At 52.2% G+C, this 16,268-nt stretch overlaps 1 protein-coding gene and 1 long non-coding RNA gene across 5 annotated transcripts; one reads left to right on the forward strand and one right to left on the reverse strand.

Moving 5' to 3' along the window:
- Nucleotides 1-1,470: 1,470 nt before the first annotated feature.
- LOC121132810 lies at nt 1,471-7,037 on the reverse strand. Its single transcript, XR_005869454.1, has 2 exons — nt 6,755-7,037; nt 1,471-5,544 (listed from the first exon to the last, which is right to left on the reverse strand). It is a non-coding gene; the product is annotated as an uncharacterized LOC121132810 (long non-coding RNA).
- Nucleotides 3,593-14,834, forward strand: Tsku (tsukushi, small leucine rich proteoglycan). Of its 4 annotated transcripts, XM_040728155.1 has the most exons (3): nt 4,024-4,674; nt 9,950-10,155; nt 12,409-14,834. In XM_040728155.1, the coding sequence occupies exon 3, from the start codon at nt 12,417-12,419 to the stop codon at nt 13,479-13,481; it is 1,065 nt and encodes a 354-aa protein (XP_040584089.1). In that variant the 5' UTR covers nt 4,024-4,674; nt 9,950-10,155; nt 12,409-12,416; the 3' UTR covers nt 13,482-14,834. The 4 variants fall into 4 exon arrangements, with proteins under 4 accessions (XP_005074016.1, XP_040584091.1, XP_040584089.1 ...); XM_005073959.4 differs by lacking the exons at nt 4,024-4,674; nt 9,950-10,155 and adding an exon at nt 3,593-3,727; XM_040728157.1 differs by lacking the exons at nt 4,024-4,674; nt 9,950-10,155 and adding an exon at nt 3,740-4,001.
- Nucleotides 14,835-16,268: the final 1,434 nt, after the last annotated feature.

Raw genomic sequence — 16,268 nt, forward strand, 5'->3', positions numbered from 1 at the left:
CCTGCATGGGGAGACGTAATTCAAGAGACACCTCTTCCCTTCTCTGTAGGTACCCTCATTGAGTCAGCCAGGACACTTTTGTCAAGATTGTCAAAATTGACCCAAGGCAGCCGGGCAGTGGTGGCGCATGCCTTTAATCCCAGCACTCAGGAGGCAGAGGCAGGCAGATCTCTGTGAGGTCAGCCTGGTCTACAGAGTAAGTTCCAGGACAGCCTCCAAAACAATACAGAGAAACCCTGTATCAAAACCAAAAAAAAAATTGACCCAAGGCCGCTTTGCAAAAAGTAGGGATATTGGACCCAGAACTGCCACTTTCTCTTAAAAGAGAGGCCATCTCAATACTCAAAGTCCTGGAGACATGATGACTAGGGGGATGGAAGGTACCACTTATTCTTTTCTTGGACTCCAAGCTTGGATTGGCTAACAGACTGTTTGTATACAGGTTGTCATATTTTTCATTTCTATGGAAAAGCCTCAGATGCAGCAGGAACTAGAATTCGTTTCTTAACCAATATGGAGGCCACTTCTTCTGACCAACTTCCTTGGACCCACTTTGTGGTCTTTGATCCTCCCCATTAGAGTCTGTGGGTGACCCCTGCATAGTTAAGACACCCCACACCCTCTCTAGAATGCTTCTTTAAAAAGTGTATCTTTTACACATTCATTCTTAGTATTACTGAAATGCCTATCACTATTAGGGAGTGTGATACTCAGTACACACTCAGTACAGGCTCATTACATACAGGCTCTCCCTGACCCTTTACCCAGGCACATCACTAGACCTCTTCTGTTTCACAAAAAATTCCCCTGGGGCTGTTTCTCTCTCCCTGGATAGTCATTGTGCACAACTTCTACAAAACATTTTCTCAAAATTTCCAACTTTCCCAGGCATCTCTTCCCCCAAGCTGGAAGTCTATGGCCACCAGTCTACTCTGCCCCTGTAACTTCCCTTGTGACATGCCCTTGCTGGTAGTCAGAGGCCTGACAATAGTTTTACTGTAAAACCTCAGAGTTATCAACAAGGCTTTGGTCTTTGCATGCTGTCGAACGAAACCCCTATGCTTTCTTAGGACAAATTCCCACAGGGAATTCTTTTCTTCCCAGCTAGCTCCCCTTTTATTTTGTTTTGATGAGCCAATGAGCTTAGTCCAAGGCTGCTTATGGGATCAAGGGTGATAGGTTATTTACAAGAACATGCTCAACTTAGTAATTTCTTGCACTAGCTGTATAAAAGCCTTTCCCATTGAGACTGAAAGGACTAGATAGGGCACAACAGCACTTGAACATGCAATCTCTCACCTTAAATAGTTTAGCTTTCACCTGAAGCACACACACACACACACACACACACACACACACACACACACACACACACACACGGGATTTGCGAGACCGTTCAAATACTTGAATTTTGTGTGATACACACAACCATAAGAAAGGCAGAGAAGGTTAGAGACAGTTCAGACATTATAGAGGCTCCTTAATAATTTAATACAAGAAACTCAACAGTCCTTGCTAACTCTCCTCCCGGTGGCATTCCTAAGGTCTCCTATCACTCCTGAACATCTCAGGCACATTTAAAGTCCTATGTAGAAGAGGCCATTCCTTCAGATAAATGTTTATTAGGCCCTGAGACACATTATCTTGCCTAGTATGTTACATCTCAGGAACCAACCACCAACCCATTAATGATCATCAAGATAATTAAAGCCCTAAACCAGACTCTTTCCCACCAAGTGAACGTGGACAATCACAATTAACCTTGACAGAAGGCCACAGAGCTGCTCTCTCTAAAGTCAGCCTCCTCCTGGCATCGAACACTGAGCAATCAGAACTGTTATCGTTTGGATGGTAGGAACAGAATGATGGGAATTGTATGGCGGGTCATCCTAGTCAAGGAAGCTAGATGGCTCAACGAGTAAAGGAATTTTCCCTCAAACCTGGTGACCTAAGTTTCATCCCTGGAACCTACATGGCGGAAGGAGAGACTGACACCCCACGAGCTGTCCTCTGACCTCCACACATATAGGTATATTACACCCCCGCACAAAGAAATAAATATAATTTTAATTTTTTAAAAAGAAAGAGAGTAACTGCAGACAGGTGGTTCTTTTTTTGGCCCCCCCTGAATTTTCCCAGTGTGTTCAGTAAACTTTTTTTTCTACTTTGATCTAACTGTGAATTCTTTCGCCAGCCCTGCACCATTTCCCTTGTATCCCCACTCTATAGGAGTTCAGACTTTCAGCAGGTTCCTGCAGCCCATCTGGAAGGGTGACCTTGCCCACATGAATGCAGTCTCAGATGAGGAGGCCACAGTGAGAATATCCCCCGAGACCTCTTATTTCCAAGCCCAGAGGATGGGATTCTTTTTTCTTTTCTTCTTTTGGCTCTTTGAGAGAGTCTCACTCTGTAGCTAGACTGTCTAAAAATGGAGTTGTTCTACCTCTGTCTCCCCAGAACTGGGGTAACAGGGAAGCTTACAGACAGGGACCACTGCCCCCTCCCCTTAACTAGCAGGGTTCAGCCCAGGTGAGACCCCAGGGTTTCTCTATGGCTGTGAGCAAGGAAAGGGTCTTAACAACCATATTCTTCTGAGTATGAGTTTGATTTTACAGACCAAGAACTCTCTTTTCCTCAGCCACACACACACACAAGCCCAAGCAAAGATTTTGTTTTTAAATAAGGAAGAAAGAAACAAAAAGGTTGGATGCAACAAGCCTGGGCCATGGCAGGGGAACGTTGCTGGATTTCCCCCACCTAGGGACCCTTTCCAAAGAGGCAAGTTCCTGGGAGGTCCAGAACCAATACCAAACCTCCCACTAACCCTTTATTGGGAAATGCTCCCTCTGGAGGTTGGGATTGTGAGTATGTACGTATGTGTATGTGTGTGTGTGTGTATGTATGTATGTATATTCTTGGATAAATTTCGGCTGGAGAGGATGGGCTGCAGAAGGAGGGGAAGACTTAAGCTGCTACGACAGAGCAGTTTCCCTTCTTGGAAATGCAGCCAGGAGTTGACTTTCCCTCCAGGAAAGAAAAAATAAGTCTGTTATGTCTGTTGCTCTCTCTGTCACTTGCTGTCTGCCAACTTTCTGCTTAAGCTCTCTCTCCCTTCTGTCTGTCTGTCGGTCTGTCTCTCAAACACATACATTAATGACTCTAGACCCCTTTTAAAACTTTTTTTCAAATGGGATGGTAGAGACTTTGAGAGAAAACCCTTATCCACCCATTCTAACTAACTCTGACTCGCTCTACACACACACACACACACACACACACACACACACACACACACACACACACACACACACCCCTCCCCGGTGACCTCCAGATGTTCTCGACCCAGCGGCCATCTGCTGAGATTACTGGGACGTGCAAAGTGGGAAGGCAGAGGGGGCAGGGATCCGGGTTGCAGGAAGCTGGAAGAGAGGCCTAGTGTAGTGGGAGGGAACCGAGCACTTTTGAGACGCTCCCTAGGGTGGAACCCGTGCTCCGCCGGCGGGCGGGGGCTGGGCTGCCAGACCGCCCCACTAAACTTGCACTTTGACGACGCTCCCTGAGCCTCTTGGCCGAGAGCCGCAGCAGTCACTGGGTGCCCGGCAAGGGGAGCCCGGCGGCGGGCGGGGACTTGGGGCGGGACGTGAGGCGCGGAGAAAAGCGCCGGCCCACCGGCCAGCGCCGGGCCGCCTAGGTGAGCGTGCCGAGGCGACAGCTGTGGACCTGCCAGGTGGGTGCTGTCCCGAGGCGCAAAGAGATCGGCGTGCATGCGGAGATCTGGAGCCTTTGAGTCCAACCTCGCCGCCCCATCCCGTGGACCGGCTGGCGCGAGGGGCGGGTCCGGGTCCCGCCGAGGCCCCTCAACTTTTCCGGGACACCCGGCCACAGCAGCGCAGGGTGGGGGGAGTAGGGGAGAGGGCTTTCAGGAGACAAAGGCTCTGCCTGGGGGCCATGGGCGTGGACCAGCGCCTCCAGGGTCTTTGCAGGAACACGTGCATCTCACGGTAGTGGGTCTTTTATGGATTTGGGTTCAGAAACCAGCATCTGCTTGTGCCTTTGTGTGTGCGTGGCTTTGCATGGCTGTCTCGCGCCGGTGTCCCCGTTTTTCACAGCCTGGCGTTTGGTCGTGGGGGTCGGTGGGCTCTCCGCGTGTGTCCGCTTACGTGGTCTGTGCCTGTCGACGTGTCTGGGTTGGGTGTCCGTGGGGCATGTGCGCGCGCTAGGACCTGGGCTGTCCCGACTCCCTGCTCCCCTGCTGTCCACCGTTTTCCCCCTACTTGGCTCCAAACTTTTCTCCGGGTTCCTCCAGCAACGCCTGCTGGCAGCCCTCCTCTCTCTCACCTCCGGAGGTCCTTCAAGCCGCGAGGGGAAGGGATAGGATTGGTGGGTCGGGGGTGATCGCAGTGCCTGGCGACTGGCCCGGGCCAGGACTGGGCGGAGCGTGCTGGACACCCTCACAGGACCCTAGAGGGAGGAGGGAGGGACGCGGCTGGTCTGGGCTCCGGCCTGAGGCTGGAGACACTGGAGTAGCGCGTTGCTGGCAGTTGTCTGTCTCCCGCTTCTGCGACAGAGTATGGACGGAGAAACCTGCGAGACGGAGAGACTTGTTTGGTTTTGAGTGTCGCTCGACATTTAACCGGACCCCAGAGTCAGGGGACTAACCTTCCGATCCAATAGGTGAGAAAGGCCACTGCTTGCCTGCATCCGGCCTGCTCTCGACCCTTAGCTCGGGTTGGGTTGTGGGGTGAGCAGGGGCTTACACACACTAGTTTCCAGCGGGACAGTCAGTGGCTCACGGTAGGGGCCCCCGTGAGATTTGGTCACTGTTAGGATGGGGTGAGAACTCCCCGCTGCCGCTGCCGCTTGAGAGGAGCGCGCAGAGGTAGTAACCAGCATCGGGAGCTTAGCTAAGGGCAGCACCCGCCCACACTTGGCCCGGCCCAGAGGTGACTCAAACTTAGATCCTTCCTTGCTCCGTGCCATCCTTTCGGATAAGTCTAGACTTGTAAAGGCTCCGGAGTGGGAGGGGCCTGAGCTTTTGATCCTGGGTGGCAAAGATAAGCCAACTACTTCTTTTCCAGCCCTCCACCCCAATCTTTAACCAGTAGAACTTTGCCCAGTACTACGGGGGGGGGGGGGTAAGTAAGATGGCCACAAACTTGGAAAAGAGGCAAGGATGGCCACTTTCCTTTTCGTTTCTAGTCCTTCCTTTTGAAAGAGGGAGTCTTGACTCCCTTGTGATCACTCCCTTGTAATCCCAGAGCCTGGAAACTATTGTGTGGCCAGGCATTAATTTGTTCCTAGGAAGAGAAGGCTGGAATGCACCATCCTGGGGAACTTGAGTCCCCAGGGCTTCCACCCACCCTGTTCCACTGACCCGTGAAAGGCAAAAGCTGATGTTACTTATCTTTCACATGACAGACTGGTCAAGAGACAGAGTCCAGACCAGTATTCTTAATCATTACTTCTGGCACAAAGCAGAAGCGATGTGCTTGACTGAGTTCACCATCCTTTCCCGAAGAGCGATGAGCCCACCCTGGAAGTCCCCTGCAAAAGCAAAGTTCAAAGACAGGTTCCATAGGCAGGACCATGGGAAGGGACGTGGCAGAGCAGATGACTCTGCTTAGGGTTTTGAAGTTTTCCAATACACAGCAGAGCCAGGAAGGGCTTCCCACTGTACATGCAGGGCTCTGTGTGTTCTGGAAACGGCGCAAAGGTGATTGTCTTTGTGTCGGGGTGTGCAAGGATTAGGTGTTGAGGAAAAGGAGTTACTCAGAGGCTGCGGGGGGGGGGGGGCAGAGGCCAAATCAATGAGCATCAATTTGAGCTGGAGTTTGAGACTGTATGCAGAGAGCTGCAGGAGGAAAGGTGGCATTGGTCATTCCAAAGCCTTCCTCTGGCTTTTGGCTGCTGCTGGGGTCTGGGGGACCTATCTGAAGACGAGATACTGCATGTCTTCAGTCAGAAAGTCTGGGAGCTCTGCTCTTGCTCCATGGCTTCCTGCCTGTCACCTGGGACACTGTGTCAGTCACCTGTCTGATTCCCAGCCTCCTTCAAATGCAGTTACTGATTGATGTGTTGTGAATGTTAAGTAGCATAACAGATTATTGCATACGCTAATAAACTGAGATGTGGTTTCAGGGTGTCTGATTATATTGTGTGAACACAGTGGAGGCAGAAGGAGCATGGACTCCGGTCTTAAACCTGGTTTTACCACGAGCTAATCTCTGAGTTCCAGGAGGCACCCAAGCAAAAGGAGGCATCTCTGACCTGACATTTTACTCCTCTAGGTCCTGCCTCCCTGTGCTAGTATCCACGATAGAGCTGGACACATTCTTAGACAGCCACAGCCCAGTGACCCTTTGGGGCATGAGGGCCAAGTTAGACTGGGAAGGCCTCATAGAACAGGTAGCTTTTGAATCAAACAAGTAAGAGTTTGTGGAAGACAAAGCGGGGAGGGGGCTTTGTCATCTTTGTCAAAAGAAATAGCCTATGCAAAGTTAGAGGTCCCTGGGGAGTGACAGGCATCTAGTCTGAGAGGCTGTCTTTGTGGAATGGGTTTTAGATAGGGCACAATGGTAGAGTCTTGCTATCAATTGGAAGCTGTCCATACTCTGCTGCTCAGCATGGTGTTTGTTTAGAGCTATAGCAGTATTTAGAGGTGGAGGCCAGAGGCCAGGTGGCTACAGAGGTCTCCTGAGTTTGACCTAGGTAGGGTGAAGTGGCTGCAAAATTTGAGGAAAAGACAGTGACCTACCTGCTTGCCCAGGAGTGACTGCTGTTATGATGCCAAATTCTCTTTCGGCCATAGGTGGCACCAATACTTCCGACTCCTCTGGCCTCTGGCCTCTGTGACCTTTCCAGATCCCCGGGGGAACCTGGTCAGGGCCCTGGATGGGACATTGAGAGATTCCAGGCTTCAAGGATGGCTTTTGGGCTCTCCATCCTGCGTGCTTTAGCATCTCTTTCTCTGACCCTGCCGTCACCCACAGAGGCAGGACTGAACAAGCACCGAGACCCACTAGTGCCAGCAAGCTGAGTCCTTGTTTCCTCTAAGTAATCAGATCAGGGCCCAACTGGGAGCAGCACGAGGCTTCCCTCCGTGTCACAAGACTCGGTCCTCACAGTCAACTGGCAATTTTTCAAAGATCAACTGGAAGAAGAAAATAGTGGTTGAGGCCTTGTCTCTATCCCTGTAGATGATACTCTTTGGGTGGGAGGGTGCTGAAGTTCCAGGCCCCACCTGTACCAAAGATGTCATTAAGGAAGCCAGGTGCTAGGTTCATTAGATCCAGCCTTTGTCTCCTCATTGGCCATGTGTCCCTGGACAAATCATTGAACCTCTCTGGACTCTAAACAGCTGTAAGACTAGTGCAATACCATTTAACTTCTTGGTTTTGCAAGGTGACCAAACATGCATGGGACAGACTGAGGTGTCCTTTGGTGACAGCATTGACATCTATGTGCCTGTTATACCTTTCAGACTTTTTTGTTTGGTTGATTGGTTGCTTCTCTGTTTTGAAACAGGGTCTTACTGTATAGCCCCAGCTGCCATGGAACTCGCTATGTGAACCAGCCTGGCCTTGAACTCAACAGATAGCCTCTTGTCACTGTCTCTCAAGTGCCGGGATTAAAGGCATGCACCACTACACCCGGCCAATGCCTGGTATATCTTAATATAGTACTGATTCAGAGGGAAAAAATTAAAAACCCTAACTCCCCCTCCCTGCCCACAGAGGACAGACAGGTAAACATGTCATTACAGCCCAGCATTACCAATTCTAAGTGCCTGTCCCCACTCCCCATTTCTAAGTTGAGGCCAAGTGTGGGTTTGGAGCTAACGTGTCTGGGTCTGGTTCCTCTATTACCTGGCTGAATAGCATGCTGCTGTTTGCCTGTGCAACAGGGATAATAATCACCACAGTTAAGGACTATCATGAAGCAGCAGTGACACATGTGGGAAGCTGATGTGCTTGCAATATCGATTTGGTAGAGAAAGCCAGCCCTGGAGACTCTGTGTCCCCAAAATTCTAATTCTAATTTCCAGAGCTCAGTGGTTGGTGGGCAGGATGCTTTGAAATTTCTCCCCGTGGATTTCATTGCTGTCAGTGTGTTCATGACTGAATGGAGTGAGATGCAAGGCCACCTGGGGTTGAGGAACGGCTGGCTGATACCAAGGCCCGTCCTAGGTGGGTGCTGGGCACTGGACCAACCCTGCAACTATCCCCCGGCCCACCTGGCTCCTGTGCCAGAGGTTCAGTGTCGAAGCTAGGAAGTTTTGTAGCTTAGAAATGCTATGCCACTGTATGCTCTGTCGAGCAGGCCCAGGAGGTGCCTGGACTCCAGCCTCTAGCCCCAGAGAGAGGTCTGCAGGAGAGGAGGGTGGCGGGGGCCTCACCAGCAGACACCAGCAGTATGTCTGAGAGGTCGGTGTGAACCATGGACCTGCTGGGACATGGGTGGAAAGGGGCATGAAGATAAATCACCACCTCCAGGAAGTTTAGAAAATCATGACCACCAGGGACTAAGCACTCACCAAGCAGAGTGCTTCATCCCTGCCTTCTCCACAGCCCTCACTTCTTGTCTCTGTGGAGGACTTGGAGACTCCAATAGGCAGGCCTGGATTCCCAGGCTGTCCCGGGTCTAATAGACAACCCACAAGACTTCTTGCTGTATCTCTGTCGCTGCCTCTGGCCATCAAGTCTGGCTTTGACCCCAGTTAGGGAAGGAAACCCAGGTTAAGGAACGCTCTGTCTCACACTGTTCACATCATGCTTCACTTTATGGTTGAAATTTGAATTTTCTCAGTAGCCTCTAAAGGAGGCCTATTGGTAGCCTGAGGTGTGAGAGGCCAGGAGGGAGGGGTGGGGGCAGCCTGTGGGGACAGAGACTGCTTTGTTCCACTGGCCAGGCAGGGATGGGCGGGTAGATGTGTGTGATGCAAGGAGCCGTGTGAGGTGGTGGGTCCCAGCTCCTGGGCCTGACTCTGCCATTGCATTTCCTTTACTGCCCCCCTGGGCCTCGGTCACCCATCGTCTCCAAGGGTTCTGCAGCTCACAAGCCTGGAATTCTCTGTTTGTGGTCCGTGTGAACAACAGTGGACTGTTTAGAAAAGCTGCTACCCAGATGACAAAGAGGGTTCAATCCCTATGGGGATTCAGGCAGGAAAGGGAGAAGGGCATCTCCAACTTCCAGAGGCCTTATGTCTGGGAGAAGATGATCTCTGTGGTTTTACAAACAATCCTGAGGGCATTGATATGGTCAATTCTGTCTCATGGCAGATTTGGGATGTGACGTGGAGAGAGCCCTTTGGAGCTGCCAGGCCCATAGCATTCACACCATTCATGCTTGACCTCACAAGCCGACAGCATAGTTTTCCTTAGAGTCGCTGTGGACTTGACATAGTGGGCCCTAAATAGTTCATGGCCAGCCTCACAGGATCTGCTGTCTTCCACACTAGAGCTATGTGAAGTATTTTGCCTTGTTTGGTTGACCCTTTCATCGGTGGGGCAAGGCTTGTAGAAAAGATCTTCTCTTGACCTAATGATCTCTCTGCTCCCCATACATCCCTGGGTGGCTGCCTGTCTGCATTCTGTATTGCACTTTCTCCCAGAGTAGAGGTCCCAGAACGGAGGCTGGGCAATATCAGTACTGTTACACAGATGAGGAAATCAAACTCCTGGAAGTAAAACTGTGGAAGTCTCAAAAACTTAAGCCTTCTGGGTTCAAGATATTAGTGGTGTTTGCTATGAATAGGAATGGTCTAACATTCTCATGCACTCTCACCCTGACAATGCTTAGCCCCATGCTTTGTGCTCCGTTCAGCTTTAAAATCCTGTAACTCTAGGGTTGGTGCTCAACCCCTTATTGTGGAGATGGGAGAGAATGATCTAGGGGTCCTGACTCCCCTGGGACTCGTCCTGACACAGTTGCTCTGTTGCTTTTTTATCAGCACCCTGGAGCGTGGTGAAGCATGCTGGGAGGCACCCGGTCTGGCACCTAGCCTGGAGAGACACAGCAGCCCACGCTGTGTATCTGTCAGTGTCTTGGCTGTACTGGTCATGTCCCCTCTAGGGGGACATACCTCCAGTCCTTACAGGAGCTCTTTGAAGGACTGTCCTCCCCTTTCATCTTCCCTGTAGTGCACCCAAATCACAGGTCAGCAAGTAACTCTTCTTCGGATCCTATAACGAGGGATGGGACAGTTGGTCTCATTGGGCAAAGTCGAGGACTATGTGAGAGGGGCTTCCTACTAGCAGGGCCCTGGGAGGTGTTCCTGGCACAGCAGAGCAAGGCTCCGGCCCAGTGCATTGTCAGTCATGTTGTCCAGGTGGGACTGCACCTTCACTCTGCCTGCTTTGTCTCAGCATCAGGACCACTGAGCCATTCCAGAATCCCTGGGGAGGGACATGCTCACCTCCTCACAGACGCAGTGTGCAGGACTTTGTGGACTGTGTGAGGCTGGCAGGACAGACATGGCTGCCCTGTGTGGAGGACAGGGTTAGGACCTAGAGGAGAGAAACATCTGGGCTGTGTTTGCCCGGTGGGTTACATAAGCTAGCGTGCAGGAGAAGCAGCTTGGCATTTTGTGGACACATTGTATAATCACCTCTGGGAACCAAAGGGTAATCTCCAGGCCCTTTGTGGTGTTTGTTTAAACCCCCAGGCAGGGTGGGTAAGAACAGATCCGCTTAGCTTGGCGGGGGCGGGGGTAGTGGTAATAAACTCTTGAAGAGCTCCCTGGGGAACAAAGGGGCCTGGAGCAACTTAATATTTTCTTCTTGGTGCAAACATTGGAACACTCCGTCCTGCCTTGGTTGGGGCCAAGCCCAGGATGCACCTGGGCAGGGTTTAATCCTTGAATTGGTCTCTGCAAAAGAAAGGGGTGGACAAGAAGGGCCCAGAGCCCAGCCCTACTTCTCCCTGGCCCAGCACAGAGCCAGCGTCCAGATCAAGTGGCTACCCCTTTAAAGTTTCATGCAGGGCCGGTAATGCTACCCAGCTGCTCCTCTACCCCCAGTCTAGAAGGTGGGTAGGTCCTCCCCCTCCCACTTTACCCTATTTTCTTCCCTGGAGGCTCATGGAAGGGAGACAGGCAGGAGGGAAAGCCACCCAGTGAAGAGCTCTCTGTCTCCTAAATGGCTGCCTAGCAGGGTAGGGCCCACTTAGAGGTCCTCACTGCAAAACCCACTGGTGTTCATGCTAAAACCACCCAGCACCTGTGTCGCGAGACTTTCAATAGAGTACAAACCTTGAGTGTGCCTGGTGTGGATCTATGCAATCCTTAGACATGACAACATACACAGTGTCAGGAATATGTAATGGCTTCCCTTGTAATTTCACAGAGGGAACTGGGGTCGAGGGCTGGGTGACTTGAGCTGTAGCATATGTCTATGAGGAAAGCCCCTCCTGGACTCTGCTCTACTCCCCCATCATGCCTTCTGGAGGCAGGAGCCTGAGACAGAAGAACTGAGCAGGCCTGCGTCTAATTCCACCCCGTGTTATGCTAGTTTGGTGGCAAGGCCCTTGCTCTCTCTGAGCCTCTGTTTCTTCTTCTGCACAACGGGGGTAACAAGTCAGCTGCTTTTCACAGTTAAAAGGGGAGAGGGCAGAGAGGCTGGGAGTAGGGCACAGGCGAAAGCAGAGGCTTAGGGTGGTGGGTGTCCCACATGCATATCTGGGAGTCTAGACCCTGGATCTCCAAGTAAAGGGGAGATGCTGCCGCAGAACCAGCCAAGGGGGAAGGGGTGTGGGCAGTCACTGCAGGGAGAGTGGGCTCAGCCCCTGCCATTGGCACAGAGGATCCTGGCTCTTGCGTCTACTCCACCTAGCACCACCCTGTTTAGCTGTATCAATGCCTGTCTCCAACCCTTCAAGGCTGAGGTCTCTCTTGTCAGATGGAGACAGGACTCTGCCTTGTAGGTCATCGTGAAGGTTAGAGGAGACCATGTTCTAAAGCAGTCAATACAGCACCCAGCCTGTGGCATCTTTTCAGCCAAGGTGAATGAAGTCCCCCAACCCAACCCCAGTATTGTGAGCTCCTCTCTGACATACCTGGGTCTTCAGCAGCCTCTGAGCCCTGGGTTAGCAGATATAGTAAAACCAGCCAAGAGACCATCTGATCCAGCAGGTTTCACAGTAAGATGTCCAGGTACCCTCATTTCGATAGGAGCGGGCCACTTGAATCCGATGCCCCCAGTTGGAAATCCACCCGCCTGGCCTACTGTCCTTAACCATGCAGAGGTGGAGAGTGAGGCCAGAGAAAAACAATAGGGACTAGGAGTTAGGAGTGGTCCAGGAGGCCAGGAGCTGTGATGACTCCCAGCTGCATCCCTGCACATGGACTGTGTCCTGCAGGGCGGGGGAGGAGTGTCTGGTACATCCAGCCCTCATCTGTGGCTCTCTTTCCAGGTGCCGCCATGTTGTCCTCCCTGTTCGTGCTGCTCCTGGCCATAGGCAGAGGACAGACAACTCGGCCATGTTTTCCTGGATGCCAGTGTGAGGAAGAGACTTTCGGCCTCTTTGACAGTTTCAGCCTGACTCGCGTGGACTGCAGCAGCTTGGGCCCCCACATCGTGCCTGTGCCCATCCCTCTGGACACAGCCCACCTGGACCTGTCTTCCAACCGGCTAGAGACCGTGAATGAGTCGGTGCTGGCAGGGCCAGGCTATACCACACTGGCTGGCCTGGATCTCAGTCACAATCTGCTCACCAGCATCGCGCCCACTGCCTTCTCCCGCTTGCGCTACCTGGAGTCTCTCGACCTCAGTCACAATGGCCTGGCCGCCCTGCCAGCAGAGATTTTCACCAGTTCCTCCTTGAGTGATGTCAACCTCAGCCATAACCGACTACGGGAGGTGTCAATATCTGCCTTCTCCACCCAAAGCCAGGGCCGGGCACTGCATGTAGACCTTTCCCACAACCTTATCCACCGCCTGCTCCCCCATCCAGCCCGGGCCAGCCTGCCTGTACCTACCATTCAGAGCCTGAACCTGGCCTGGAACCGGCTCCGTGCTGTGCCTGATCTCCGAGACCTGCCTCTGCGGTATCTGAGCCTGGATGGGAACCCTCTGACTACCATCAACCCCGGTGCCTTCATGGGGCTGGCAGGCCTCACCCACCTGTCACTGGCTAGCCTACAGAGTGTCCTCCAGTTAGCACCCCATGGCTTCCGAGAGCTCCCCGGCCTACAGGTCCTGGATTTGTCAGGCAACCCCAAGCTCAAGTGGGCAGGAGCCGAGGTGTTTTCAGACCTGGGCTTGCTGCAGGAACTAGACCTGTCAGGTACCAGTCTGGTACCCGTACCTGAGATGCTGCTCCATCACCTCCCTGCTTTACAAAGTGTTAGTGTAGGCCAAGACGTTCAGTGTCGGCGCCTGGTGCGGAAGGGTGCCTACCCCCGGCAGCCTGGCTCCAGCCCTAAGGTAGTCCTACACTGTGGAGACACCCAGGAATTTGCTGCCAGGGGCCCAGACATCTTGTGACAAATGGTGTGGCCTGGGGCCACTTGACAGACTGCTGTCCTGGGCTTGCTCAGGTCCCAGCTAACTTATATTTCAATGTGCCAATGCCTGTGGGGAGTCTATAGGCCTAGGTGATGGCATCTCAGTAAAGTTGTGGGCCAGGGATAGCTTTCGTACCTGGGGGCTATACCCAGTAACAAAATCTACCCATTTGTCTCATTGGCTCATTTCCCAGAACTATGAGCAGAGGGACTTTCATGCCAAACCAGACTCTGGTCCCTTCCTGAGCCCTGCCCCTGTTGTCCCTAAGTGCCTTCCCTTTTGCCTGGACTGACCTGACCCGTGATGTGGGAGGGTGGGAGGGTGGGCGCCACCACTGCAGATGCTGCCTCAGGTCCTCTGGCTGAGGGCTCCTTTGAGCTCAGTGTCTAATGCTCTGGGTCTATGAGGCCTATTTCTTCCTTTTCTCATGAAATCCTGGGTAGACTGTTGAGTATAGAAGGACTTAGAGAGAAAATCAAACCCACCCTCCTTGGAAGTATGGGACCAAGAGCAGCACACATGCTCACCTGAGGTCTTGGAGAGGTGTGAAGAGCCCAGCCTCCCGCTGAGCCCCCAATCTCTGTCATCCATCCTCTCCCCTTGCTGGATGACCTGTTACCATTGTCTGTTCTCTTTCCCATTATGCCTAGTGGTATCAACAGCAAGGTCACAGAGGTGGGACTCCAGGTCTAATGGCCAGCTTATGGTATGAGTCCACCTTTCAGAGCCTCAGGAAGCTTGGGACATACCAGTCCCAAGCCTGTCAGTTTCTTATTGTGGGGTGGGGGGTCCCCTAGCATCAAGACTGGAAGCTTGCACATTTTCCCTAGAGACCCTGCCTCGAGGTGCTTCCTAAGAAGTCAATGCAGTTGTGGCTATTTGGCTGTGAGCTCCAAGGGGACTTGTGGACTTGGTGTCCATGGGCCAGAGCCCAAAGACCCATTTAATCCTCCAGGAGTTTGTCAGAAAGAGACAGGGTTTCCCATCCACATTATGCTTACCCCAGGGTCACATCTCAGCTCTCTAGCCCTGGACTCTTTCCTTCGTCTTCATTTTATAAGAGTCATTCCCTTTTCTTAATGAACTGTCACTTTTAACCCTCACCTCTGCTGGCCGGGGATGGAGATGACGATAAATGTATTTGTTCACTTTTCTAAGACTGTTCTGGGCATGCGTTGGGGGTGTTGGGAAAGAAGCCAGCTGCTCTAAGTGACCGTTGGGCATCGGGGCTGGCCCCAGAGATGCTCACAAGGCAGTGAGAGCTCTGTCTTCCCACACCAGCCCAGCCCAGCCCCCGACTGGTCCTCAGTTTAATAAATACATAGAAGAGTCCTTTCCATCCCATCATTGAACCAGAATTTGCTGATAATCGCTAAACTGGGGTTGGGGCTACAAGGACAAATTAGACCCCACCTTGGGCAGCTTATTCTCCCTGAAAAGGCCAGGAATCTTCCAGAATCGGGTGTGTATGATTCTTGGGCAGGCTAACCTCTCACTGTAGCCTGCATCCCATGACTTTCTTACCCCCCCATCCATGTCACTGCACCTCCATCCTCCATCCCTGCATCTTTAGCCACGAGGCCCTGACACACCCTTGTGTCTATGCAGGCTGTAGCTGTGGAACTCTGTCCTTGCTCTATTCCTAAACTCTTTCCATCTAGGACATCCAGTTCCTAATGTGCCTTGGAAGTGTTCCCAACGTCTCCCTCAGCTCCCTTCTGTCAGCTTTGGCCATCATTGGCATTAAGCTGCTGTGGTACCCTAACTCCAGTTTGTACACTTCTAGTAATGGCACATCTCAGTGACAGCTCACTTCCAGCTCCGTGTGGGCTTTTTGTCGACAGGCTGCTTCTTCTGACTGGCCAATCTAGGGAGGTATCCGACGCCATCGTCACCACCAACAGCCATCTGTTGCTGATGCCTGCTCTGTGCCAGGCACTGCTCTGAGCTGCAGATATAACACCCGGAGTCCCTGCCCCATGGGACACAACAGGATCCCTAGCTAAAGAAAAGTTCAAAGCCAGTGAAAGCCTTGTGGAAGACCTGCATAGCTCATGATGAGTCGACTAGAGCAAGGAGGCCTAGAGCAAGGAGGCCAGCACTTAGGAAAGGTCATAGGTGAGGGGTCAGTGGCACAGAGTTCAGGGTTTCTAGTTGATAAATCTCCCCTGGTGACCTTATTGGAAAGCTTGTCTAACTCCCTGGGTGAATGCCCATTGTTGGAATGTTCTGGACTCTGTGCACAAAGAGCTGAGGTGGAAGGGTCCCATTCCCTAGATTTACTCGGGTGGAGAAGAGGGAAGCCCTGTATACCAGGCAGGAGAGGCTTCAGATGTAGGAGTGGGGGAAGGCGGGAAGTATGGTACTGTCACCCAATAGGCCTGGGCCCTCCCAAAGCCCTGCTTGTTGAAGGAATTCTGTTTTTGAGACAAGCTCTTTGTGAAGTCTTGTCCACACATGGGAATTTTAAAGACAGGGACAGAACCTGGGAGGTGGGGCATGTAGAGAGAGATCTCAGCACTCAGACTGCAACTGTGGTGCACACCAGTGATGCCGGCTGCTGAGGCAGAGCCACGACCTTGACTCCTATGAGGGTCTGGGGCAGCCAGGTTGGAGGTGAGCCTGGGCTGCATTAGACCCTGTCTCAAAAACAATAAGAAAAATAAAAAACAAAAATGGATCAGGGATGGAGCTTCTGAGGTGAGGATGGGGTCACAGACACCAAACTGCAGCCTCATCCTGTGTCCTGAAACCTCAGAACACTCA

Source organism: Mesocricetus auratus, unplaced genomic scaffold (assembly GCF_017639785.1).
Source record: "Mesocricetus auratus isolate SY011 unplaced genomic scaffold, BCM_Maur_2.0 Super-Scaffold_4256, whole genome shotgun sequence".
NCBI classification, from domain to species: Eukaryota; Metazoa; Chordata; class Mammalia; order Rodentia; family Cricetidae; genus Mesocricetus; species Mesocricetus auratus.

Coding starts and splice junctions, on each gene's coding strand:
- Tsku (XM_005073959.4), top strand. CDS start 12,417: ATGTTGTCCTCCCTGTTCGTGCTGCTCCTGGCCATAGGCAGAGGACAG.